Source organism: Podarcis bocagei (assembly GCF_964188305.1).
Source record: "Podarcis bocagei genome assembly, chromosome: Z".
NCBI classification, from domain to species: domain Eukaryota; kingdom Metazoa; phylum Chordata; class Lepidosauria; order Squamata; family Lacertidae; genus Podarcis; species Podarcis bocagei.
The window spans coordinates 20,413,077-20,440,319 of record NC_138140.1 but is presented as its reverse complement, the minus strand read 5'-3'; the positions used below and the strand labels follow the sequence as shown (position 1 = coordinate 20,440,319).

Here is a 27,243-nt window from a genome sequence, read left to right as displayed (position 1 = left end):
TCTCTGTCCCTATTTCCTTCTCTCCCTCCTCTGATGACCTCTCATGTCTCTGCCTCCCAAAGGCTTGCACAGCTGTTTTGTTGCAGCAGCCCTGGCTACATGCTCCCCAGGAGAATGGTGCCTCTGGGGCTGGCCAGGGGTGCTTCCCAGGTCCCTGTGAGGAGGCATCTCTCTTTGGGGCAGGGGGCGCAGCTCAGAGACCAGGGGCGGCAGCTGCGAGGACTCCCAAGGAGAGGAGGCCGAGGGAACACTCCACAAGGGAGGGTGAGGGGCTGCCGGCTCTGCAGGCAAGGGGTGACATAATGGCTCCTGAGCCTCACAGCGGTGCTGCAGAAAGAATATAGTTGTCCAAGGGAGCCGTGGACTCAAAAAGCTTGAAAACCTCTGGCCTCTGGTGACGTGTAAGGAGAACTAAAGAAAGGGCTCTGTGGGAGATGGCAAATCTCCACCCCTGGCTGCTGATATTGGGAAAGGAAGGCGCTGGAACAGCCCCAGCAATTGACTGCCTAGCCCAGGGGTCAGCAACCTTTTTCAGCTGTGGGCGGTCCACTGTCCCTCAGACCATATGGTGGGCTGGACTATATTTTGAAGGGGGAAAAATGAACGAATTCCTATGCCCCACAAATAACCCAGATGCATTTTAAATAAAAGCACACATTCTACTCATGTAAAAACAAGCTGATTCCCGGACCGTCCGCAGGCCAGATTTAGAAGGCAATTGGGCCGCATCCAACCTCCGGGCCATAGGTTGCCTACCCCTGGCCTAGCCTGTATTTGGATACCTGTAGTCAAGGAGAGACCAGCCTGCTTCCAAATAATTGGCTCTGTTGCTAAATTGTCCCAGGCCTCAAAACATTGCAGTGTTTGACATGAGATGTGTGAGAGCATGGCTATTGAAGCTGAAGGGAGCTGCAGTTTCACAGCAGCTAGAAGGTAGCAAGATCCCCAGTCAATAGTCTCTCTGCAATCCCACCAGGCTATGCAGGTGATCAGGGACATGCTGCGCTGGGTGGGCAGGTGAAGCCAGGCCCCATCACTTGCAGGGAGAAGCAGGACAGGCCACAGGCTCTTGTTGATGGAGCTGCACAGTAGCCCAGAAGGCAGACAGGCAAAATAGCAGGAAGTGTCTTGAGCTGAGAGGCTCATAGGGAAACCTGTTGCCCTTTAGACTCCCAACTCTCAACAGGTCCAAGCAGCCTGTCCAGAAGAGAAGGGAGGATGAGAGCTCCCCAAAATCTATTTTCCAGGACCTGGTCCTATTCAACTGACACTCTGCATGCGTGTACCCTCACCCCAAATATGGGACCACCCATTGGTCTCTGCTGAGAAAGGGGTGCCACAAGCCCACAAAAGGCTGCTAACAAGGTGCATTTGAATACACTTTATTAACTTCTGTCTTTTCCTACAAAACCCGATCTTTAGCAAAAGTGATTTGTTTTATTTTCCCCCACTACCCACCATACATTTTTAAATATATTTTTTAAAATTGCTATTTATGTTACAAAAAGAGGAGGGGTTCTCCAGGGCTAATAGTACATGTCTATTTACAGGTCATCTACAGTGAAACAGCATTGCAGCACCTCAGTACAAGAACGTCCAAGGCGCCTCCTTGGGTCCTGCCAAGGAAGAGCTAGCTCTGCAAGGCTTCCTCCAGCTTCCGCATGTTGATGGGGGGTATCTTGGCCACCTCAAAGAAGACCCTGTAAGGTAGAGAGAGAGAACTGTTAGGAGGTCACAGCAGCAGTTTCAACCCTTAAAACTTGAAGTTCCAGCTTTAGAATTGAGAAGGAACTTCACCTTCCATGTTTGTTTTGTTTACAGCCACATTTTTGAGTACCGTATTTTCCGCTCTATAGGACGCACTTTTCCCCTCCAAAAATTGAGGGGAAATGTGTGTGCGTCCTATGGAGTGAATGCAGGCTCCTTGGCTTCAGTGATAGCAACGCGAAGCCTCCGAAGCGCAGAGGGAGCGCTCCCTCCGTGCTCCAGAGGCTTCGCATTGCTTTCCCTGAAGCCTGGAGAGCGAGAGGGGTCGCTGAACACCGACCCCTCTCCCTCTCCAGGCTTCAGGGATAGCCACCTGAAGCCTTCGGAGCACAGCGTGAGTTCCCGCTGCGCTCTGGAGGCTTCAGGTTCCTTTTGCTGAAGCTGGGAGAGCAAGACTCTCCTGGCTTCAGCAGAGAGGGAGAGCTGCACAGCACCCCTTCAGCGAAGCGGGAGGAGAAATGGAAGGGACTCCGTTTCTCCTGCCGCTTCGCTGAAGGGGCGCTGAGCAGAGAGGCGGAGAATTTTTTTTCTTGTTCTCCCCCTCTAAAACAAGGTGCGTCCTATAGAGCGAAAAATACGGTATGTTACTGAGCCAGCTCCAGTATTTCACAGCTTAGCTCACAGGTTATTTGAAAGTCTGTATTCCCTCATATGAACCTGCCTGGGCTCTGAGATCTTCAGAGGAGGCCCTTCTCTCCATCCCACAACCCGCCCAGGCATGCTTGGTGTGGGAGAGGGCCTTCTTGGTGGTGGCTGTTCCCAGACACCTTAGGGAGTTGTCTCCTGTCATGAGTGTGTAGTATGTTAGGCCCAAAAGAAAATGGAGAATTTGCAGAGCATGATAATGCCGGCAAGCGAAGCGAGAAACTAGTTTTATCAAAGAAGAATGTATGACAGTGTTGTTTACTGAAAGCAAAAAGCCTCAAACAAAAACAGGGAGGAACTGGCAGTGGGCCATGAGATAAAGATCCGGAACATACTGTCTGCCTGCTCTGAAGTATGACTGAGAAGGGTTTTTTTGATGATGGTCCAGGGGGAGAACAGGAGATGAGCAGTGGAGACAGCCCTTCTGCAGACAACCCATGGACGGCAATGGGAAAAAAGACTATAAAAAGGACCGCTTTGAATGCCCTCAGTGTTGGTGGGACAATCGCTACAACCCAAAACCCACAGCTCTTGCGAAGGCATGAATAACCTAAATGAAGGGCCATGTGAGTATGGATGAATGTGTGTGTTTTTGAACCTCTTGGTACCAATATATTCATGTATGCTTGATTATATGAAATAAATGTTACATCAAAGGTGTGTAAACCCAGATCGGGTCTCCAACGTGTCTTACTAAAAGTCCTATAGAACACGGAATATCACTTGTCTCCCCAGATTTTAAAAGAACAAAGTCACCACAGTTTTGTGACACTCCCTCCCTAGAGAAGCCAGACTGGTTCCCTCCTTGCTCTCCTTCTACTGGCAGGTGAAGACTTCTTTGTTCCAACAAGCTTTGGGGAACTCACTGCTTTTAAGGAAAGGGCGTACATATTTCATACATCTATCTAGTTTTAATCCTATTATTGTTTAGTTGTTTTCTAACAATTCCCCCCAAACACACACCTCCATGTTTTTAGCTTCTTTTTTTAAGCTGTAAGTTGCCTTGAGGCCCTATCAGAAAAGGTGACGTGTACAATAACAATATTTCTACAACCTGACTTTTCCAGGCCCATCCTCCTTCCTCCAACAGTTCTCCCTCCTTGGAGACAAGGCAAAAGTGGGATAATGGCCCTGGTTGCCAGCACTGAGAGTAGCCAAGTAAGGATTCTGCTTAAGCACAGATTTTTTTTTGCGGCTCAAGGGGCAGAAAGAAAAAGCCCTACCGGTGGGAGTACTTGCTGTGCACAGTATTGAGTCGTTCATCGTGCTTGTAGGTCAGCATGAAGTTGAGTTTCTTCACCAGAGGGTAAAGCTCTTTATCTTTGTAGCCACTGTAACGTTCTAGTGTGGGACCCTGTTGGAAGAGAGAGAGTGAATAAGGGGCCTCTTTGCCCTACCCTGATATGCCTGAGGATTCACACAACCGGAGGCTCCTCTAGCAGCTTTGTGACTTGGTTCTGGCTGTCCCACCCAAAGGGAGCCCTGCTTTGAGGGCCTCAGCCTCTTTGCCTGGTTCAGGAGCCACCAGCTGCAAGGCCCTGCCCTCCCTGCCACTGCTCCAAGGCCACCCACTCACCCAGCCCCCGAGCTCTTTCATCCTGAGTGCCAAAAAAAGGCAGGCGGAAGCCAGCTGAGAGGCGCTTTCCTGTACGAAGTCGTAATCCTGTAGGGTGAGCTCGCAGATGAAGCGAGCCAGCGTCAGAGTCTCCATGTTGACCTGTGCGCACTGCAGAGATGGAGAGTGAGAAAGGAGGAAGCCATTGTGAGAAGAGGTCACAGCAGTCCATAGCTGTCCAGTGTCCCTTATTTGGCGGGACAGTCCCTTATCCCAGCGCCATGTCCCGCTGCTGTCCCTTACAGATGAGGCTTCGTTTGGCTGCTGGCTGGGCTTTCTGCCTCTGGCTTGGAGGGGCTCAGAAGCTGAACATACCTGTGCCCGGAAAATACCTTATTTTGGCTGCTGGTCCCTTATTTTCGAGGCTGCTGGTCCCTTATTTTCAAATCTGTAAGTTGACAGCTATGCAGCAGTCTGCAGCAAAGAGTCTGAAGCGGTCAGAAGGGACTATCAAATGTGCCTTTGGTAGCTGTCACTGTTATGAGTCATGGAACAGGAAACTGCCTTATGCTGACCCTCAGTCTAACACAGTACTGCTTACAGTGTACTGCTTACACTTACCCTACCAGATGCTAGCGGGGATTGAACCTGGGAACCTCTGCATGCAAAGCAGACACTCCACCACTGAACTATGGCCTGTATAGCCTAGATTCACAGCAACCTGTGGGGCTTAGCTAACCCTTCATGTGCCCCCAACTAGGAGGCTGCCTGAGGTGGATCTCTCCAGCCTGTGCGCTGGAGGAACAAGACCTGCCAGCTCTAGCAGCCACAGAAGCCAAATTCCTTTCTCTCACAGATTCTAGCACCCTGATCAAAGACAGAAAGAAACCACCCAAGACAAACTAAGGCCATTATTATTATTATTATTATTATTATTATTATTATTATTATTATTATTATTATTATTTAAACTTGTCACTTTATTTTTACTTTTTAAAGAAAAGTAACTCAAAGTGACTTACCTTAAAACCAGTGCGAAGCCAACAAAACCTAAAACCCACTAATATTTTTTAAAACATCCCACCCATGGAAGGCCAACCGCCTAAAAATCTTCCTACACAAGTTAATAGTTCCAGACCAGAATGGCTTTATCCCTGGTTGCACTATAACAGACCCCATCAGAAAATTACTGAACCTGATTGAACACAGCAAGGCAACTAAACTCCCACTGACAGTTATGTCGCTAGACATCCTCAAAGCTTTTGATTGCTTAGACTTAATTAACATGAAGTTTGGCCCCAACTTCCTACAAAATATACTCCCAAGCCTCAGCAAAATGCATAACTAATAGCATGGACTCTAATAATACAGTGGTATCTTGGGTTAAGTACTTAATTCATTCTGGAGGTCCGTTCTTAACCTGAAACTGTTCTTAACCTGAAGCACCACTTTAGCTAATGGGGCCTCCCACTGTCACCGCGCCGCCAGAGCACAATTTCTGATCTCATCCTGAAGCAAAATTCTTCTTTTTTTTTTCTTAACCCGAGGTACTATTTCTGGGTTAGCGGAGTCTATAACCTGAAGCATATGTAACCTGAAGTGTATGTAACCCGAGGTACCACTGTATAGCAATCCAAAGAGGCACAAAACAAGGAATCCCATTGTCTCCCTTCTTATTTATCCTGGCCCTGGAACCTTTAGTAATCCAAATCTGAGCAGCCACAGACATCAAGGGAGTGGAAATAAAAGGCAGAACCTATAAATTAGGGCTCTTTGCAGACGACCTAATGGTCACAACACCAGACGCCATAAGCACAGCAACATCCCTAATCAGGAACTCAACACATTTGCAACAGTATCGGGCCTACAGGTAAATTTTGCAAAGTCAGAAGCTATGTGCTTCAGTACCCCTCCTCACACCCAAAAAAGAACTCACCAACGCCACCAAGATAAAACTACACCAAGTTCAGAGGCCTTGGGGTACAAATAACCAGAAACCTCAATAAATTATACCTCCACAACTACAAGCCCCTGTGGTGACAATTAACAAAGAGCTAAAGAGATGGAACAACATGAACTTCACTCTCTCAGACAAAATAGCCATGATCGAAATGATCACCCTCCCAAAACTAACCTACCTATTCCAAACCCTCCCAGTCTGGATTCCACCAACCCAACTCCACAAATGGCAGACAAAAACTACACTCATTTATATTCTCACATAAAAAACCAAGAATAAGCCCCAAATAACTGCACCTCCCCTCCTCAGAAGGATGGAGAATCCCCAACATAGAAGCATATTACACTGCCAACCAAATACGCCATATAATCCCATATATACCAGAAGATGAGACAAAACAATGGATACACCTAGAGAGGGACACAATTGAAAATACCTGCACCACAGCATACCCACTCCTCCCAAACAGTGGCGTAGCGCGGAGGGTGCAGGGGGGGCCGGGCGCACCGGGCGCAACATCTGGGGGTTAGGGTTAGGGGGCGCAAATCCACGGATTAGGGGGTGCAAATCCATGGGTTAGGGGCGCAAATCCACGGGTTAGGGGGCACAAATCCACGGGTTAGGGGGCGCAAATTACTTGCCTTGCCCCGGGTGCTGACAACCCATGCTACGCCACTGCTCCCAAACAAACTAAGGAAAATTCCCACAACACTTAACAGGTACACACAGACCATGCTCAAAGCATGGAAAGCAGAAATAGGCAAACTATCCCCAACCCCATTCCCACTAATTCCCCTGGCACACCACCCATTATTCCACCACACAGCACAAAACCTCCAGATAAAAACCTGGCAAACCAAAGGCTTATATCGCTTAATAGACTTCTATAAAAATAACAAGCCTTTGTCAACACAAGAAATACAGGACAAACTTGAAGACACTCAAATGCCCTGGTTAACACACCACCAATTACATGCCCTCTTAAACAATCCAGTAGTAAAATCAGCAGCGACTAGGCCCCTGACAACCTTTGGAAACCTCCTCCCCTAACAACAAAGGGACACGGCAAAGGGATGGTATCCACAATATACAAAATACCACTCCAAAATCCCACGAACCCCCAGTCGCAATTAAAAAACAATGGGAGGACGACATAGGCTATGAGATTAACCCCACCCAGTGGAGCAGAATATGGTCTAAACCCCCCTTTAAATCCATATCAATGAAAAGGAAAGAACTCACTCTGAAGCTCACCTATAGGTGGTACCAAGAAAAATAGTGCTAATATGCCCAGGAACCTCACCTAAATGCTGGACAACAGCCATACGACAAATATGTAAGATAACTAAGCAAGTATTAGAAATCACCCCAGAATTGGCCCTACTAAACATCTTCCAAGACAATAATGCCCATTTACACCACAAAGAACTCATAACCCACCTACTTTCAGCAGCCAGAAACACCATAACCAGACACTGGAGAGACCTGTCAGGAGTAAGCATGGACCAATGGTACCAAATAGTATAGGAAACAGCCCTACTAGAAAAATTAACCAATAAACTGAAACTGACACGGGGACAAATAGAAGAAGATGCCTTCACCCCGGTATGACTCCCCTTTATCACATACACATCCCAACAAGACGACAAAAATCCACCAACAGCATACAAATCAATATGGCTAACCTGATCCAAAACACCCACCCACTCACACATGAAAATGAAGATCACCACAGCCAATCACAAATGAACAACCGCACCCTAGGCCAACCCCAACTTCTCTCACAACCAAAAGAACATAAGCGAATAGCAGAGAACCTGCACAAGCGAAGCTGACACAAACCCACACACATACATTAAGTAAAATAGAAACATCGCCACCCGACCCCACCCCAACTCTCCATTCCCCCCCTCCACCTCTTTCTCTTTTCTTCCTAATGTAACACTAATGTATCAACAAATGAAAGACACTGCTCATACCTTTGTAGCCAAGAATTTTTAAAATAAAAATACATTGAGAAAACTATCTATCTCAAAGGAGGACTCAGATCATTCAAATCCAAATGGGATCCTAACAGCAAATACACCTTTTGTGTCAGTCACTGTTATGAGCCTCATATAGGAAGCTGCCTTATGAGCCAGACCATCGGTCTATCTAGCTCAGTACTACCTGCACTGACTGGCAGCAGCTCTCCTGGGCTTCAGGCAGGGGACATTCATACCCCTACCAGGAGATGCCACTGAGGATTGAACCTATGATCTTCTGATGATGGCCTAGCCGACAAGAAAAGGCCCAGGTAACGTTTCACAAACACAGGGGCCAAACCAGAGGGTTGCTACTGACCTTGGCATATTGCCGGAGGAAGCGGTAAGCGATGGGGATGTTGATGTCATACTTGAGCATTATCAAGATACTCTTTTCAGTGCAGAGGAGTACCTTTCTATCGTATGCATCATCACAGATGTACAGAAAGTCATCCACGCAGGGTGGGCAGCGCTCCTGCAGGGAGAGAGAGGAAGGATTGGGTGGGGAAGGAGTGGTTCCTGCTACATCCTTTAAACAATAATTAAAAAACGACTAAACACTGATAGAACTACACACACACACTCCAAAAATTTATTAAAACTCTACAAAAAACCAACACAGTGCCGGTCCTTTCCTTAAAAGCAGTCAGTTCCCCAAAGCTTGTTGGAACAAGAAGGTCTTCACCTGCCTGTGGAAGGACAGCAAGGAAGGAGCCAGTCTGGCTTCTCTAGGGACAGAGCTTCTAAGTTGTCTGAGAGGAGCCACCACCAAGAAGGCCCCATCCCGCATCCCCAATATGGGCTAGCTGATGTTTCCAAGCACTTTTCAAAGGCAGCCCTACAGTGGGCATGCTACAGTAGTTCAGAAGGGAGGTGACTAAGGCATGCATCATGGTGGCTTGCTGCTTGGGCTAACCTCAAACTTGGAGGCAATGAGGATGGCTGTGGAGCCAATGAGCTGCAGTCTGTCTCGCATGGTGGTCTCTTTCGCCAAAAAGTGGTCCAACAGCTTGACCGCCAAGTAAAGTGTCTCATGATTGAGCTCAAAGTTCTCCTGAAGAGGGAGGCAAAATAAGCCAGGTTACACATTGCTCAAAGACTTCCTAACCCTAACTGAAGTCCTAAAGGATAGAAACTTGAGGGCTGTGTTATTTTTAAAGGCAAGCTGGTCCTGCCAGGATGCTAAGAGGCAAAAAACAAAAGCAGGTAGCTGGTCTATACCCAGCATGGCTCTTGGGCAGAAAAGGGTTTCTTTCAGTTTGGGCCCCCTGTATGTAGCAGCAGCAGCTGCAGCAGCTCTGCCCCTGAGCTGCCACTCCCTGCATAGTTCCCACCAGGAACAGGATTTGAACTTGCTCCCACCTTCTGCTCCACATTGCAGTGCTCCAATCCAATGACCAAGAACTTCAGGGTCAACGGACAATGTTGCAGGAAGAGTGCCAGAGGATGGACTGGCTTCCATCCTACACTGCAGCTGTGGACAACTCCCTCCATGGAAAATGAATCGCTGAGTCCCTAGCAGACCTTTTGCTATTTCCTTCATTGCTAACAGTCCACCTACAGCTTTCTTCCTTGCCCAACTAGGCTGTCACAAGCAGGGGGACATGAATTGTGTCGCTTGGATGGGTGGATGGATGCCACCACATAGGCAGCATTGTAGGGGGTTGGACTTATAATAATTTATTATTTATACCCCGCCCATCTGGCTGAGTTTCCCCAGCCACTCTGGGCGGCTCCCAATCAAGTGTTAAAAACAATACAGCATTAAATATTAAAAACTTCCCTAAACTATGACTAGAGGGCTCTTGGAGAACCCTTCTAACTCTACCATTCTGACACCCACCTGCACTTCCACCATCCAGTCCACCAAGATGGCCCGCATTTCTGTGGTGATGTCAGGCTGATCCTTCATGTAGTCTGGGAGCAAGTACCTCTCCTGCAAAGGAGAGAATAGGTGAGAAGGAGCTGTGCCAGCAAGGTGCCCCTGCCCACCCCCAGCAGCCACTCAAAACTTCCACAGGGAAGAGGACTACCAAAGAACAGCCCTTGTTCTAGGACCAAGCAAAAAGTCAAAGCAATTGGCACATGGGTGGTGCCAGAATTTGCACCGACTTTGCAAAAGAATTTGCACCGAATTTGCAAAAGAATTTGCATTCTTTTTGGATTCGCAGAAACTGGAATTACACGCAGAGGCACACTGCCTTTGATGGTATAACATCCCCAATATTGGCAGTTTCAACTCATGCACCCCCTGGTCAGCTTCCTTTGCTCCAGGGGGCTGAGCTGTGGAGTAAGGAAAGCACACTGACCCCCCCAGCGCTCATCCCCACACTACCTCACGTTCCCGCATGTACATAAAGATGTCCAAGGCATATTCACAGTTGGCGTAAGGGTCACCCGGCTGGCCATTGTTGTCGACTGGCACGACCTGCACATCAAAGTATGAGTGTATAAATATAGATACAGAGAGAAGGGGAGAGAAACACATTCCAGGCCTCAAACTGCTTTATTTTCTACTTAGAGGAAATAAAACCAGCTTCAGAGAACTTAGTTCAGCTCTTCCCTTTGGATGTACACAGGAGCTCTACTCCTGAGCTACAGCCCTTCATCAGTCTTCCCCCCTTAGTGCTCATAGCAGTGTGGGACTGGTGGGCTTCTAATTGCAGTAACTTGCAGCTGGGTCTGTAAACATGGGCTTTAACGCAGGGGAAGTCCACAGGCTCTGGATGCAGGCAGAACTGCACAGAGGTGTGGAGTGCACAGAGCCACAAGGCCCATTGCATGACCTTTGTTATGTGACAAGCTTCTGAGCAGATGCCTAAAGCCATCCAGCAGACAGGAAAGGATAGCAGCTCAGGGGCAGCCAAGGTTCAATTCCAAATGGCATTTCAGAATAGGGCTGTGAATGTCCCCTGCCTGAAACCCACGAAAGCTGCTGCCAGTCAGTGTAGAAAATACTGAGCTGAATGGACCAATGGTTTGACTCATTATAAGGCAACTTCCTGTGTTCTGATGTAGATCCATCAATGTCTGCAAGCCATGAAAGCTGCATTTTGCCATTCCGCAAAATGGCAAGTGGACTGAGAATCTGATGGCCTCGTCAGATTTGGCTTCATAGAGTGAGGGCAAGAGCGCAAGGGTGACACACCTCCCTCCAAAACCCCAAGAGGAGCATTGGGGTGCCTCGGGGTCCTGCAGCCTCACGGAGGCCCCGCAGATTCTCTGCCTCTGTCCCAAAAGGAACGGAGAGATGGGGGGGGGAGGCCAAAGGAGCCGACGGGCTAAGCACTAGCGCAGCTCTATGGAATGCAAAACCACTGAATGCCAACCACAAGCTGCCAACATTCCAGACACTGAACCGCTTGGAAGGTGAAGAAAAATTGATTAATTTGGACAATCTCGCAAAAAACTGGGAGTGAAAAAAAGAAGTCCGCTCCCATTACTGGTGCTATAGGCACGAAATATATGCAAGTGAAGTGTGAATGAAACTCATTTTGGAAGATAACTAATGAATTATTAGAACTAAAAGAATGCATGTTGCTTTTGCTTACATCAATCTCAAAGATTGGACTTATCCTCTAAACCTACGCTATCTTTGGTAAAGAAGTCTTTGAGCCCTCAGAGTGTTGAAGACATCTAACCTAACAGAATAATTGTGGATTTGTTTAAGAAAATAAAAAAGGACTGTAATATTCATTGCAAATACTGGCCTGAATTAATTTTTAGAATGAATCAGTTTTATGTATACTGGTAATTCAAAACTATTTTGATATGAATGGATATTAAGAAGGAGATATATAATTGTTAAATCTGCTAAAATTCATTTTTGTGACTAAAGTGGAAGGCGGGGGGAGGAGGCTGAATGTACAGGGCTATTTTACTGAATCTAGTTAAATGGCCTTGACAAAGTACTAACAAAGTTAAAAGAATACTGTCCTTGGTGGGAAAGAACTTTTTGTTTTGGAATTTAATCTCGGAAAGGAAGGTGGGATAAGGGGAAAGAACTCACCCCGCCCCCATCTTGAACCAGAAATGCCAGAAGCAAAAATTTCAATGCTGAAACTAAACAGCGTAGTTGACTTGCTTTTAGAATTTAAGAATTTAGGCAGCTTTTCAAGTTTGGGAGAATACTAAATTACTGTCAGAGGCTGTGGGACAAATGCACAAACTATTAAGGCTGGAAAGGCTGGGGTGCGAGGTTTGAAGAAAATACAAGGGAAAGTAAGGTTGGTCTATAATAAAAATGATACCTTGTGTGAATTGATTTGGGAAGTTTTGACGGTGATGGAGATGAAGAAGAAAAGGCCGGTAAAGCGTATGAGAGGCTACCATATGTGGTGGCAATGTAAAATTTTTAAGAAAGCCTGGAATGTGATACATAAGGATTTGAAGAAAATGTTGAAAATGATTTTTGTTAAAATTGAAGCTGTGATTCTGGAAGCTACAGGGCTTAATGGATTTACCATGCAAAAGATTTTGTTCCTGCATCTGAGAATATTAATTGAATTAACACAGCCAGTTGGAGTTCCTGAACCCTTTTCAAAGGCAGCCCCATATAGAGTGTTACAGTAGACCAGAAGGGATATAGCTAAGGCATGTGTCACTGTAGCCGTATCAGACTTCTCCAGGAATGGGCGCAGCTGGTGCACTAGTGCAAATGCACTCCAGTCCACCCCGGACACCTGAGTCTTGGAGCACTCCCAAAGTGCAAGCCTGCATCTTCAGGGGGAGTGTGACCCCATCCAGGACAAGCTGAACCCCTATTCCCTGTTCTGCTTTCTGACTGACCAAGAGCACCTCTGTCCTGAGTTTTAAGTTCCTGTTCTCAGTGGTCAACCAGTTGCCCTAAAGGCAGGACCAACCAGTTGCCCTCAGGCAGAACCAAAGCACAAGAGCAACACTCTCCCCTCCTGCAATTTCCAGAAGCTGGTATTTGGAACTCTTGCTGCCTCCAGCCATGGATGCAGAGCACAGCCATTGTGGCTAGTTGCCATTGATCAAGACACACCTCCATTGTCTCAGAGCAAGTGGGGTTCAGTGCCGACGCCATTTGATCCACTGATGTCAGGGAATGGACCATCTCCTCTTCTTCGTCCTGAATCAGACCCTTCTTAGCAAATTGGTCAGAGTTTGGTGGTGCTTCCTCAGAGGCAGCTTTGCTTAGAGACCTGAAAGGGGACAGAGTGATAGTTCAGAGCTGTAATGGGACATTAGGACTGCTTGGCTGGGGTGGGATGCCTCACCCGAAGGACCTCAGTTAGCCATGAGGGACAGGCATGACTCCCAGTATTAAAAGAGCCTTCTGCATGGGCAGCGAGTGCTCTAACCACTGATCCCTTCCTTACCTAGATAGGATAATGATTCCAACTGAGAAAATAGAGAGATTGTGGGGGATGGGAAATGAAACCCCAATATTTGTAGGCATCTGTGATGGAACAGGGAGGAAAGCTGCTATATATTCTTCAGTAAACATAGACCAGCCTAGCAGAGGCAGAGAGAAGCCTCTCCTAAGCAGGTGGTACATGCAGCCATCAATGCGATCCATTCTCCTTGTTAGAGATAGGCAAAAAGCCACTGACACGTGAGAGGCTGGTGCCACAGTTTGTTCGACGCCTGGCTAGGTGCCACCAGCTCCAGACCACTTAGTAGGGTTTTTTGTGTGCTTTCATGACACAGGGGTAGATCCCAGAAGTGGTGGGAGGGGAGATGGGGGCACCCCAACCCAACATGTGCTCAACATCTCACTTTTTCACGACGTGTCCGTCGCTCTCTGTGACTTGCGGCAGAGTTGTTATCTCTGAGGCTTTCTTGGCCACCTCCTTCTTCCCTTGCTTCTGTAATGATGTGTGGGCCTGCAGGGGAGAGGCAGAGAGGCCGTTACCTGCACACATCCACTTTGATGGAGGCTGCAACCTCCTGGTTTTAGAAAGGCTGCCCCACAGCTAATTCATTCTTAGCCCTGGACAACAGTGGGAAAGGATCCATTCTTCTCAGACAAGTTAAGAGGGGTGGAGAGGCAGGCAGGTTGCTAATGGCACCGTCACAACACAGGCAGTGGGTCACCCCAACCCTACCCCCAGGAAGAAGAGCACATACTTACATTGGTCATATCCCCAAATGCAGGACGCTTTCGGCAAGCCCCGAGGGGTTGGGGTCGCTTTGCCAGAGAGCTCAGCTCCTAAGATAAAGAGAGGTTGGCCAAAACAGGCCTGTGTTCAACAAGGGCCCTCACCTGAACTGCCTCAAACCACCCCGTCCCCTAAACCCAAAGACTTGTCCTTGCAGACACAGACCAGGCAGGCAGGGAACAGAGCTAAGGGTATCAGTAGAAGGGCACATTCCTGTGTTCCTAAGCAGATGTCCCCATAAAGTCCACAAGCCAGGCTTTGAGCCAAGAGCCTTCCCCTGCTGCCCACCAGTGCTTCACTGCCTTTGAACATGAAGGTTCTACCTATCCCTTCATAACTCACAACCACTCCATGAACTTGTTTGATATCTTTTTAGACCTCTGAGGTTTCCCCTCTCAACAAATGGATAGCCAGCAATATGAGAATGGTTAGTGTCAGATTGGGACCAGGGTCCAGATCCTGCCTCTCAGGCTATCCTACCCTACAGGGTTGTTGTGGGGAGGAAGGAGAGAACCATGGACGCCACCTAGCACTCCTTGGAGAAAAATGTGAGACAGAGATGCAATTAAAACACACGCATACAAAACAACACTGCAGAAATGGCCCAGAAGGGTGCTGCCCAGGAGCAGTCCCAGACAGACATTGCTTGACACCAGTGGCGTAGCGTGGGGGGTGCAGGGGGGGCCGGCCGCACCGGGCGCAACATCTGGGGGTTAGGGTTAGGGGGTGCAAATCCACGGGTTAGGGGGCGCAAATTACTTGCCTTGCCCCGGGTGCTGACAACCCACGCTACGCCACTGCTTGACACAGCAACCTGACCTCAAGCAAGATGTTGGGGTGGTAGGATGTTCTTCACAGGCAGAGCACCTCAGCATGGGGTGTGGGGAGAGTGGATGACGAGGCCTCCCTCCTCCTAAACTCACCTGCTCCGCTTCGGCATTATCCGCATCCGCAGTTGCTCCGTCCACTTGGGACTGCACGAAGTTGCGCGGACGTGGCATCTTCGCAACTAGAAGCCAATCTCCCCAAAGAAACCTGGGGATGCGGAAGAATGGAGGTTGAAATGCTAACATCTTGGAGGGCAAAACCCCAGAGGGGACTTCCTGCCGCCCCCCACCCGCCCCCCGGCCCAGGAGCGGAGAGCCCAGCAAACCTAGTTTTGCCCCACGGGCGCAAGGACGAGGAACAGCGGCTGAGCGACTGCTTGGCTTACAGGGCAGGGGAGTCCCGAGAGGAAAGACCTGGTAACAGCTGGGCACCCTGAAACAATGCGTGGTCAAGAAGGACGCTGAAGAGTTCAAGGGGGGTTGCCCACAGAGCCGCAAGGGCAAGGCGTGCCTTGGGCATCCAGACGCAGCGGCGGTGGGGGCGGACTCATATCCAACTCCCAGGGTGAAAACTGGACGGGGATCCTTGCCCCCACAGGAATCCAGCGGGGAAAGGCTTACCTCCCGAGGGACCCAGACCAGATCACCTGGTTACGTACCTGCTTTTGCTTTTTTTGCTGCTGCTGCTTCGCTTCTTCCACTGCACAAAAATGCGTTTTTAAACATTCGACGTGGGTGGAATGGCGGCCTCCGATTGGCCCCCACAGCAGCCAATCTGAGAGTCGAAAATGCCTGCGGACGTTATCCAGAGTGGGCAGGATTATTTTAGAATTTTTAAAAAATCCGGCTCTGGCAACCAATAGGAACGAGCGGAGCTTCGTCTTCGTGGGGCGGGGATGAATGGAAACGGGGCGGGCGTGAGCTCCGCTTTCTTCCTCACTCCCTGATTGGCTAGAGGGAAGTCAGGAGCAATTTCGCCTTAAAGGGATAGCGGCGCGGAATTTGACGGAGAGCGAGTTTGCTCAGAGTAAGCGGGATCGGGGATCGGGGGCAGGGAGGGACATGGCAGGGTCGAAACTATGCTTTCTGTCACCCAGGTCGAAGACCTAGTTTGGCACGTCACCCCTCCCCGGATGCGTGTTTGCGTACATACGCATAACAAACAAACAAACAAACGAACACCCCCCAACACATTTATTCATAAAGGGCATAAAAAGCAGGCAATATATAATTTGAATACAAAGGAATCCTAAGAAGTATTATGACTGTATGACCAAAGGGAAAATGTGCATCCCTTCCAGTAAAAGCAAATTGTTTGTCAAAAGTAGAACTTCCATGTGCAGCAATTGTCTATCTGTGGTCAGGTTTTTAATTGGATTTATTTGGTCACAGGATCATTAAAGGACTATATTTCCATAAGGTCATCCAAGACCCTCTGGTTTGCATTTAAAATGTTTTCCCTCCCCTCTTTGAGGCTTTTTTCCACCCACCCCTTGTGCAAACCCTTTCAATTGACGTGTAAATTTACTCCTGAGTAAGCTTCAAAAAGATTCATTTCAATTTTATTTTTGTTTTATTACTCATTTTAGGAAATGATAATTTTGTAGTTAATTTACGCTGTGGGTAAAACCTCAGTGCCTAGGACTTGCTGATCGCATGGTCGGCGGTTCGAATCCCCGCAGCGGGGTTAGCTCCCGTCATTCGGTCCCAGCTCCTGCCCACCTAGCAGTTCGAAAGCACCCTTAAGTGCAAGTAGATAAATAGGTACCGCTTTATAGCGGGAAGGTAAATGGCGTTCCGTGTGCTGTGCTGGTGCTGGCTCGCCAGCTGCAGCTTCGTCACGCTGGCCACGTGACCTGGAAGTGTCTTCGGACAGCGCTGGCCCCCGGCCTCTTGTGCGAGATGAGCACGCAACCCTAGAGTCGGACACGACTGGCCTGTACGGGCAGGTGTACCTTTAAGGTGAAAGAGGGACTCGGGTGGCGCTGTGGGTTAAACCACAGAGCCTGGGACTTGCCGATCAAAATGCTGGCCACATGACCCAGAAGCTGTACGCCGACTCCCATGGCCAATAAAGTGAGATGAGCGCCACTACCCCAGAGTCGGCCATGACTGGACGTAATGGTCAGGGGTCCTTTACCTTTAAGGTGAAAGAAGTGCTTTTTGCGAGTCTAAAGTAGAAAGTGCCCTTCCATTACAATCCTAATGCAGCCAGGCTGAACAGAGCTTGCAATGGAACTGCCTCTGGCAGGAAAAATGCTCACACACCCCTTACTTTTCTGTGTGTAGATCATGTATTGCGGTGGTACCTCTGATTAAGAACTTAATTCGTTCCGTTTGTCTGTTCTTAACCTGAAACTGTTCTTAACCTGAGGTACCACTTTAGCTAACGGGGCCTCCCGCTGCCACCTCGCTGCCCCCGTGGGATTTCTGTTCTCATCCTGAAGCAAAGTTCTTAACCTGAGGTACTATTTCTGGGTTAGCGGAGTCTGTAACCTGAAGCATCTGTAACCTGAAGTGTCTGTAACCTGAGGTACCACTGTATCTGTAAAATGACTCAGCCTTAGCTATTTAAAACACATTCAAAGTTCTGAAGGGATCACAGAATCATAGAATTGTGGAAGGGATCCCAAGGATCATCTAGTTCAGCTGATTCTCTTCCTCAGCTTCCCGCCCCTCCATCGTCCCTCCAGAATTTCTTTCTCACATATTAGTTTGTGTGGCTCGTGGCAGGCCCTGTGGTAAGTGCCCACCCCTGCAGTGTGGCGCCCCCTCTACCCCCCTAGCTATGCCTCTGAGGCTGAGAGCCTCCATGGTGCCCTTCTGGAGGCTTCACCCAGGGCAGAAACCCTGGCTAGACACCATCCCAGCTATGGCTGCAGAATGAGCCATGGTGTTTTCCCATTTGGATGTTTTTCCAGGAGAAAGTCGACAGAAAAAGCATTTCTCCCTATTTCTTAACACTGAAATTTGGGGACATCCAATGACATGGAATGTTGGAAGATTCAGGACAGATCAAAGGAAGGACTTCTTTATGCAGTGCAGTGTTAAACTGTGAAACTTGCTTCCACAGGACGTAATGTTGGCCACTTACTTGGATGGCTTGAAAAGTGCATTGGGAAAATACATGGAGAGGAACTCTTTTTAATAGCTCCTAGACGTCATGGTAAGTGTGTGTGTGTGTGTGTGTGTGCTCCTCCAACCAGCAACCACTGCCAAATAAAGCTGATTACTGTGCCTGTTCCTTTAAGTTTAAATAGCAAATACAGTCATATCTCATGTTACGTCCACTTCATGTTACGTTCTTTCAGGTTATGTCCCGCAGCAACCCGGAAGTACCGGAAAGGCTTACTTCCGGGTTTTGCCACTCGCGCATGCGCAGAAGCGCAAAATGACGTCACGCGCATGCTCAGAAGCGGCGAATCGCAACCCGTGCGTGTGCAGACGCGCCGCTGCAGGTTGCGCTCTTTTCATGTTGCGAACAGGCCTCCGGAACGGATCCTGTTCACAACCAGAGGTACCACTGTATAATGGGTAGAGGGTAAATCAGGACCACAACCCAGGAGGGGCTAAATCATTTCTCCTCCTGCTGCTGCCCCAGAGAAAATTGATCTCCTGAGGCTATTCCCGGACACAGCACCTACTTCACCCCTCCCTCCACTGCACCCAGTCCAAAAGCCCCTCCCCCAGCACCTCATTTACGTTTTTAATGTTAGACTCCTTAGTTGCAAGTACTGTATGCAATTAACTTCATGTGCAGATTTGCCCTTTACAAGGAGCTACAAGCCCAGTGATAAGGTTCAATCAATCAATCAATCAATCAATCAGTTTACTACAGTCATAGACCAGCAATGATAAGATTCCTGACATCACAGCTCTACAGTTCTGATGTTGCATGTTTTCTTTCCTGGCTGATTTATGTAGCAGTGGCCTGGTCCACGCTTCTGTCACTGGAGAAGCATGACTAAGGAAATACTGTATTGTAAACACAGTGAAAGGGATGACAGGGGCATCCCTCTCACTGGGTTTAAAACTCACTGTGGATAGCAATGTGACCTAGAATCATAAAATTGGAAGTTACCGCCAAAGGTCACCCAGGCCAACCCCCTGCAGGAATCACGGGGGAAATCCATCACAGATGGCCAACCTGTAAAAGATATACATTTAATGTGCATGAAGTGCTCTGTTTGTGTGCATTGTGTATGAAACTTAGTGCAGCTTTGTACTTGGAGAATGTCTGTTTTGCAGGGAGCTGTATCAAGTGCAAAGCAGGTGGAGAAAGATGCTTGTGCAGCTTAAAGCTGTAACGAGAGTGGAATATTTGTTTCTGTGCTACTGATGTTAAATTGATGGCTCATCCCTGGGAGTCGAAAGCAGAAACATTTATCTCAACAATTACATCTGTGGGTGGCTAAAAACTTAATGACTTAAAGAAGAAACACGGATCCCTTTGAATATGCTTGATAGTGAAAGATTCTGTGTGTTTCGTTTCTTTTTATATTTCATTCTCATTCCCGTACTTCTACCTGTTAACTTACTCTGATAAAGACTCTGGGCATATTGCCAGTACAAGAGGTTTGGGCACTCTTCCAGCATCTATATCAATCTACCACAATTCTGTTTTAATGAATTATTTTCATGGTTTTAATAGATTTTTATGTGTATACATTCAGTTTTAATTATATAGATGTCTAATTGGTTTTTTAATTATTCCCCTCCCCCACATTTTTAGCTTTCTTATTTTTATCTGTAAGCCCTGTCAGGGAAAAAGGTGAGTCCCTGTCAGGGAAAAAGGTGGGGTATGTGTGAATAAATAAGAAAATAAATAAATGTTCTGTTTCCAGTCTGAAAGCTTGTTTTTATGCTTCCTTCCAATGTGACATTTTCCAAAAGTCCCTTTTATTTATACACCCCGATTGTGGCATCACTTCCTGGGTTTGCGATGCTGGTACAGTGCCCGTGTTTAAAGAGGAACACATCAGAATTGTAAAAATAAACCTGGCTGCCCTTGTTCACTAGGCATGATCCCAAAGAGGGAGGGAGGGAGAAAATCAAGAGTGGAAGCTGTTCTGGCATCGTCCTTCCTGAGGGTTAAAAAGTAAACTCAGAAGTGCAGAATACAGAGGACTCGTTGTTTGTAGCTCAGCTTCTAGAAGGAATTCCATCCAAATGAGTAAACACCTCTTTCTGGAGCCTGTTTTAAGCAACCACACATGGCATGGAATGATGCTGGAACTTGGAACATAGCAGGGAGCTTTGCTGTAACCTTGCTATCGGTCCATCTTGCTTCATAGGTCTCCTCCCCTGATTACGGACAATAGCCCATGAGGATTTCAGGCAGGTGGTATCCTCAGCCCTGCCTGGAGATGCTGCCAGGGCTGAACCTGGGACCTTCTGCATGCAAAGCAGGTGTTCTGCCCCTGAGCTACATAGGCCCTTTCCCAGACCCACTGAGATTGCTCTCAAGGGAAGGGTGGCAGCATACAACACACAGATCTCCTCTGAGCCTTTGGAGTTGAGGAAGGTGCAGGAGATCGCCAGGGCAACCCCATCTCTGCTGCACCTAGGTTGGCAGGAGGGCTGGGTGCCAGAGGGCAATGGTGTCACTTGGACTGTTGCGAGTGCAGATGCAGAAGGCTGGTGATGACAATGATTTGCCCCTGCTGGATCAGGCCCTCTTACTCCAGTGTGTCATTCATTGGCAGAGCCAGGGGGCAGGCAGCGAAGCCATAGGGGTGTCTTTGCTAGTGGAGCCATGGGAGGGGTTGATTGCCAATTGCCCACAACCCCTGGGCCAAGTGTCCCCATGGCCTTCAGCTCAGCCTCCTCCCTTTCCACAAGACTGCAGCAAGCGCATCGTTGTGAAGATCCCTGCTCTTGCCAGGCCTCCTCTGCTGAGCCTATGATCTGGATTTGCCCAGGAGCCCAATGGGCAGATGACACTGGCAAAGGCAGTCCTGATGGCTTGGTGGGCTTGGCACCTCCCCCACCCCCCTGCTTCTGAGAAGGAGGAGCGTAGGCATCTACTCTGCCCTTGGCATTGGACAGAAGTCCCCCCCTCCGGGGACAGGGGGCGGCAGTGAGAAGAGCTTAGCTGAAAATCTGATTAAAGCAGGAGTTTGAGGGCACTTCCTCTACTTTCCTTTTTTAACTCCAGCCCTTAAACTTTCTTCTTCGCCTCGGAGAGGGGAATGGCAAGCATTTGGATTAAGGGATTGCAGGGCTGTCTGCTTTAATTACAGCTGCCACCCGTGACTCTGGCGTCCTCTGCTGAACTCTTGCACAGAGTAGAAGGAAAAGGCCAGGTTTCCAAGGGTAAGTTAATGTGTGAGCCTTTTTCCTTGGTGCACCCATGTCTCCAGGCCCAGGGCTTACACATGACCAGGGGCACGGGAGCGGCTTTTCAACCCTGTATCTAGCATAACTGTCAAGTCCTTTCCCTGGGGGAGCTCAAAGCCACCTTCTCTCTTGTTCAGGTGAGCTGAGCAAAGAGGTTCGAGGAGGCTGTATGGTCAGGATTTGTACCAGGGTGTGCAGGAGATCACAGCCCTCCAGGGTCAAGCCTGGAAGTCCCCCAGAAACTCTGAAGTGAGAGCAGGGAAGGGCAGAGGAAAGGGAAGAAGGAAGAAGGCTTCTCTGCTCCGATGCTACTCTCTCATTGTCCTCCTGTCAACTCATACCCAGTCACCAAATTCTAAGCACAACACACTCACTATCAAAGATGGTGAAGTTTCCTCGTTTGCTGCTGCCCAGCCCCCCTGAAGCTTGGGAGTGTGTGTGGAAGCTGTGTCTGCCCAGCTCCCGTTAAAGCTGCCCACCTGGACCACCTTGTGTTGTTCTGTGCACTTTTGTCTCTACTGTTGCTCTTTGTGGGCCTTACCTCTTCTGCCTCTTCTGCCCCACTTCTGCCTGCAGGTAAGCAGGCCCCCACGGTGCCCACCAGCAGAAATAGGCAATTTGGTACCAAATGCATCTCTCATTGCCCTCACCTCAACCAGCCCTTTTAACACATTCTTGGTGGAGAGAAATAAGGGCAAACGGAAGTGTGAAATATGCTTTATGAACAGCCTCCAGTAGCTGAAAGCGGGGTGGGGTGGGGGAGCGTTTTGCTAGGAGCTCCCTGATAAAAACAGCATCTTCCTGTCCCAGCTTTTGGGAAGCTGCAGTACCTGAGTCTCTCCACTGGGTGGCACCCTATGCCCACATTGGCTGCAAGAGCTTTTCAGGTGAAAATGTGTGTGTGGTTTTCAATGGTGCCTTACACGAGGTACTCTCTCCCCCTGCTCCCCACATCTCCACCCCATTGCTACCCAAACTCTCACACTACCCTCCATTACTGCTTCTTCCACATCCTGGCTGGGTCTGGTTCTTGCCTTTCCCTGGAGGAATAGCAGCCACATTGACCAAGGGATCAGGGATGCTTGCTTCTGCTTCTGCTGCAACATCTGGAGGGTTATTGTGTTGCAGTAAGAAGAAACAAAGCAAGGGTTAGTAGGCAGAGGAAGGGCTGGTGTTGCCTTCCTAGAGTGAGATGCAGTTACAGGGTGCTCAGGTAGCAGGCCACAGAGATGCCCCCCTAGCCCTGACACATGCATCTTACAGGGAACTCCCAACTTTGTGCTGTTTGGCCCAGCTCTGCCCTGAGAGCTAAGGGCAGAGTTGCACACAGTCTGAACTCCTGGAATTAAACTGAAAGCTTTGTGGACACTCTGTAGGTCAAGCCGACAACTCCTGCCCTCCTTGACCATGCTGGCTGATGGGGGCTGGAGTGCCCCTAAAGGGTCTTGTCTTTCAGAGAGGCACAGCCCCTGCTCCTCACAACTGGTGGGGCTGATGTAGCCCAGCCCGTGGGTGTTCAGCATGGCCCATGTGTGCTGCTTCCTCCTCCTCCTCCAGAGAGAGAAGGGGTTGTCTCAACTAAAGATAAGGGCCTGCTACTCTTTTCTGATCGGAGACATCACTGCCCATTTAATGACATTTAATGACGTCTGATTTCCAAGATAAAAACGTATTTGTTTATAACGGGGCTTAGGGATCAAAGCTCAGGGATCAAAGCAGAGCTGTGTTGGCTTTTGCCCTTCCTGTTGCTGGGGAGGGGAAGAGAAGGTGTCCCCTCTCACTCAGGGATCCTTTGGTTGTGTTCCCTTGAACAGTGGCAACGTGGTTGGAGCCATCCTAGGCAGCAGCTGCTTGGACTCTGCTCCTTGCTTGGAGCGGAGTGGGGCAACATGTAGAAGACCCAGAAGAGAGATGTTTAACTTGTCTGGTGTGCCACCTTGGAATTCTCCTGGATCCTCAACTGTTCCTGCAATCCCAGACAATGACCCCCATTCCAGACACTCCAAGCCAGCCTAGTGCAAAGTTCCTTGATGGAAGGGAGAGCAGGGAAGGAGAGCAGAGCAGAGCAGAGCAGAGCGAGAGATCAAGAGAGAGAGAGAGATCTAAAAGGCTATTCTTAGCAGCCCAGGTGGGTGAATGTCGCCAGGTAGCTTTTGCCGCTGCTGATCTGCCCCCTTCCTTCCACCCACCTCACCTCTTATGAGATGTTTCTGTCCTTCTAGCTCATTGATCACAGCCCCTCTCTCAGCACCATCCTGTTCCCTTCTGGCATGGCTAATATTTGGCTCCAGGGACTCCAGCCAAAACACTCTGATGGGCTGATGCTGCCTATTGCCCAAAGTGGAGGGAGGTGACGGTGGGCCAGAGAACAGCCCTTTCCCACCCAGAGAGACACTCTCAGGAAGTGACTGGGGCCTTCTTGGACTCCGTTGTCAGCCTGGCTCCAAGGAGGACTTCCGTGGCTAAGAGAGCACTGAGCACCACCCAGTCAGTCCCTGTGCTTGTTTTTTGCCTTCTGCTCAGGCCCTGAGTGATCCTGACTGGTGCCCAGGACTTGTCACACAAGAGCACGTTCCCATCATTGCAGAGGAATGGTGAAGCCTCCAGAGCACCAGTGATGCTGCTGCATGTGGGGGACCTTCCCACCGGCTGGAATATTTACATAGAATCATAGTTGTAAGGGACCCTGAGGATAATCTAGAGGACCATCTTCTCTGCTTTATCAGATAGTCAGCAAGGGCTGTAGCTTCATGGCAAGTGTGGACCTCTGCTGCCTGTCATTTCAGGCCACATTGAGTTAGGTGGCCTGTTAGTCTGACTCAGGAGAAGGCAGCTCCCTTCCCACTTCTGCCTGCAAAGCAACCTGACCTCAGCACAAGCCACGGGGCAGCCTTCTCCATACAGCACCTGAAGGCAGCAGGCCAGTGCTCAGGGTGAAGGTCAGGCGGGGTGGCACCTGCAGCTGCACCTGCTCACTTCCCATCAGCACCTGCCACTTCAGTCTGCCTGATGGCAGGAGTGGCCCTTTGTTGTAAGGGAGACAGAGGAGGGGTGTCTTCCATGCCTTACACTCCCTAAGGGAGCATCTTGGCCACTGCTGTCTCTGCTTCAGGCAACATGGGCCCATAGGCGCCGACTCCATGGGGCCTGAGGGGGCTCGAGCCCCCTCAAAAAAATTTTTTTTGGGGGCTCAGCCCCCCCAATAATCTCGGGCGCCCTTCCAGCAGAGCGCCGCCGCCGCCGCCGCCTCCTCCCCACCTGCTCCTTCGCCAGCCAGCCAGCCAGCCGCGCGCCCTAATCGGAGAGCCCCGGCCGTCCCCCGCGAGATTAGGGAATCCCCGGGGGCGGGGGCTCCTGCCTCGCTGCCACTTTATTTGCATATTCATGAGCTTATTTATTATTCATGAGCTTTCCCGGGGCCCCCCAATATTTTTTATAAGTCCGCGTCCCTGCATGGGCCACAAAGCCCCCTGGAGCCAGCTTTCAAGTCCCTGCTTAGCCATGGAACTCGCGGAGGGGGGGCACCTTAGTCCCATCACTCTCTTTCGTGTGAGACTGAAACACAAGCAATGAACATAAGAACGTAAGAAGAGCCTGCTTATCAGGCCAACGGCCCATTGGAGCACAGGAGCCCTCTCCCCTCCTGTGGTTTCCAGCAACTGGAATTCAGAAGCATTACTTGTCCCATCCTCTTAAAGTAAGGTTATCAGATTTTTTCAATGAATCCGGGGACACTTTTCAACTTCAATGGATTTTGAATGGGGACTGATTTGTAAATCCGTGGACTGTCCCCAGGAAATGGGCATGTCTGGTAACCTTATTTTAAAGCCATCCACACTGATGACCCTCACTGCCTCCTGTGGGAGGCAGTTCCATAGGTTAACTAAGAAGGACTTTCTTTTCTCTGTCTTGCATCTTCCAGCACTCAGCTTCCCTGGAGGCCAACCAGTCCTAGTGTTAGGAGATAGGAAGAGGTCAAGGGCAGCAAGTGACCCACCAACAACCACTTTCAAGCTGTCTCCCCTCTTGCCTCTTCCGGGAGCAGTGGAGGGGGAGATCCCAGTCTTGCATAGGTCTATGTATTGGGGCAGGGCCTCACCCTCTGCCCCAGTGGGATTCAAGCACCTTGGTCTCTGTTTACTCTGCTATGCCCCTATTATCTGGGGCATTCCGGAGGCAGCTTTGACTGTTATCAAGGTTGGTGCGGGAGTCATGGCAGTGAACTTCATGCCCCCTCACCTCCTTGCGTTATTTTATGGTTGGGAATCTTTGAAATCTGCCGACTCCTTCTGTGTGTCATTAGGAAGCCTGGAAGGGAGAGGCCTTTGGGAAGTGGCTGGCTGCCTGGCATAGAGGGGTCACACAGTTCATGGCAGTGCCAGGCAATTGTTGCAAACTGCCTGCCCCCCGCCTGCTTCCTTTTGCAGCCAGTGTGCACAATGGTTCATAAAAAGCAACGAATTTAAGTAGAATACTAGTAGCCACAACAGATAATACCAGCGCAATGCAACATTTAATAGTTTGCCAATTAGCAGTTCATTGTAAAGCATATCATGCATTCAAAGCACATGGCTTTCCCCCAAAGAATTCAGGGAGCTGTGATGTACTGCTCAGTGCTGCAATTCCCAGCACCCTGAACAAACCACAGTTCCCAGAATTCTCTGGGGGGAAGCTGTTTGCTTTGAGTGTATGGCGCATGCACTGTCCGCTGCACTTCTTCACAAGTCTGACCACCATTAAGTTTACTGATGATTTTATCTGCTGCTCTAGACCTTGGCAAGGCTTATTACTAAATGCCAGAGGCATAAGCTAGAGGCTGGCGAAACTGGCAACTGGTGGTGGTGGTGGGGGAAACGCAGACCCAAAAATCACCGTTGGAGATTGACTGGGAGAGATCCTGCAACAACTGGCAGGAGAGGAGAGGAGAGAAAGTGCTTTCAGGATATGAGTCTATCCTGCTGGGAGATCTGAGAGTAAACCCTATTAAACTCCATGGGGCTTCTTTCTGAGTAGGCTTGCAGAGGATTGCGTCGTTGGCATTGCTGATGCAACGCTTTACAAGCCTTGCCCAATATATAGGTCGAGGTGCACAGGGGCGGGTTGTTACTTTGCAAGTATTTTGGACTGATGCTCACTGTAAAACTTGCTTTCAGAAAATAAACCGCACCCCAAAATAGTTCAGTTAGCAAAGGACTCTGCTTGTGCGCCAGTCTACAAGGCTTGCCAGATTTTCAAGTACTTGGGCCACCTAAACTGTAGTAATTTCTAATGTGGCTACTGTGGTAAAGGTCCCCCCACCCGATGGGGGGCACCGATACCCCTCTTTGCCAAGGACACAAAGGACTCCAGGAACACCTCTTCCAGTCAGTGTAGGCAGTACTAAGTTTGATGTACTAAGGGTTTGACATTCCCTGTCCCAAGTGGCAGAGGTGGGGGTGGAATGCAATGAGCTCTGGCATAGGTGCCAACTCCATGGGGTCCTGGTCCATTTGGCTCCCCAATAAAATATTTAGGGACGCTGCCCCTTCAGTATTTTCTGCAAATTGATGCCTCCCTCCCTCCCTTCCTTGGGCAGCCACCCCCCCAGCCAGCCACTGCCCTCTTTTCCTGGCTTGTCCTCCTCCAATATTTTGTTCAAATTGGCACCTATGAGCTCTGAGCAGCTGGCTAGCCTTGCACCCGTACTCTTCCTTGGGAGATTCCAGGAGGTCCCAGGAGGCCTGGTTTTCATGCACCTCCCTATCAAATTGGGCCCTGAATGTGCGTGCGTGTGTGTTCAGTTCTGAACTCTACCCCTCCCTGCCACCACCCAAAGCCTCAAGTCCCCCCTGGGCCCCCCTTCGTGTCCTGGTTTTTGCTCCCTCCTCTTGCCCCATTGATTCAGTGCTGCCTGTCCTGACACTGATGCTTCTTTTAAGCCCACAGACCAGGGCTCTCTGGCCCAACCACAAGGACTGGCACTTTTGCTGCCCCAAATCAGAAGCACCCTATCAGCCAG

At 49.3% G+C, this 27,243-nt stretch overlaps 1 protein-coding gene and 1 long non-coding RNA gene across 3 annotated transcripts; one reads left to right on the top strand and one right to left on the bottom strand.

Annotated features, from left to right (window-relative positions):
* Positions 1-1,383: 1,383 nt before the first annotated feature.
* CCNB3 (cyclin B3) lies at positions 1,384-15,681 on the bottom strand. 2 transcript variants are annotated; one of them, XM_081180087.1, is made up of 12 exons: positions 15,293-15,441; positions 15,003-15,114; positions 14,052-14,129; positions 13,697-13,803; positions 12,960-13,119; positions 10,287-10,379; positions 9,795-9,887; positions 8,868-9,005; positions 8,271-8,426; positions 3,989-4,138; positions 3,636-3,766; positions 1,384-1,700 (listed from the first exon to the last, which is right to left on the bottom strand). In XM_081180087.1, the coding sequence occupies exons 1-12, from the start codon at positions 15,424-15,426 to the stop codon at positions 1,631-1,633; spliced, it is 1,422 nt and encodes a 473-aa protein (XP_081036213.1). In that variant the 5' UTR covers positions 15,427-15,441; the 3' UTR covers positions 1,384-1,630. The 2 variants fall into 2 exon arrangements, with proteins under 2 accessions (XP_081036213.1, XP_081036214.1); XM_081180088.1 differs by lacking the exon at positions 15,293-15,441 and adding an exon at positions 15,566-15,681 and having other exon boundaries at positions 1,396-1,700.
* Positions 15,682-15,813: 132 nt separating this feature from the next.
* Positions 15,814-19,671, top strand: LOC308578501. Its single transcript, XR_014003959.1, has 3 exons — positions 15,814-15,933; positions 17,980-18,072; positions 19,155-19,671. It is a non-coding gene; the product is annotated as an uncharacterized lncRNA (long non-coding RNA).
* The last annotated feature ends 7,572 nt before the right edge of the window (positions 19,672-27,243 follow it).

Excerpts from the sequence above, each read along its gene's own strand:
- CCNB3 (XM_081180087.1), bottom strand. The coding sequence starts at position 15,426 with ATGCCCAAGGCACGCCTTGCCCTTGCGGCTCTGTGGGCAACCCCCCTT. Across the intron at positions 10,380-12,959 it reads CTTGCTCTGAGACAATGGAG|GTCGTGCCAGTCGACAACAA; the intron begins GTGTGTCTTGAT and ends TTTGATGTGCAG. Across the intron at positions 9,006-9,794 it reads ACTGGATGGTGGAAGTGCAG|GAGAACTTTGAGCTCAATCA; the intron begins GTGGGTGTCAGA and ends CTCCCTCTTCAG.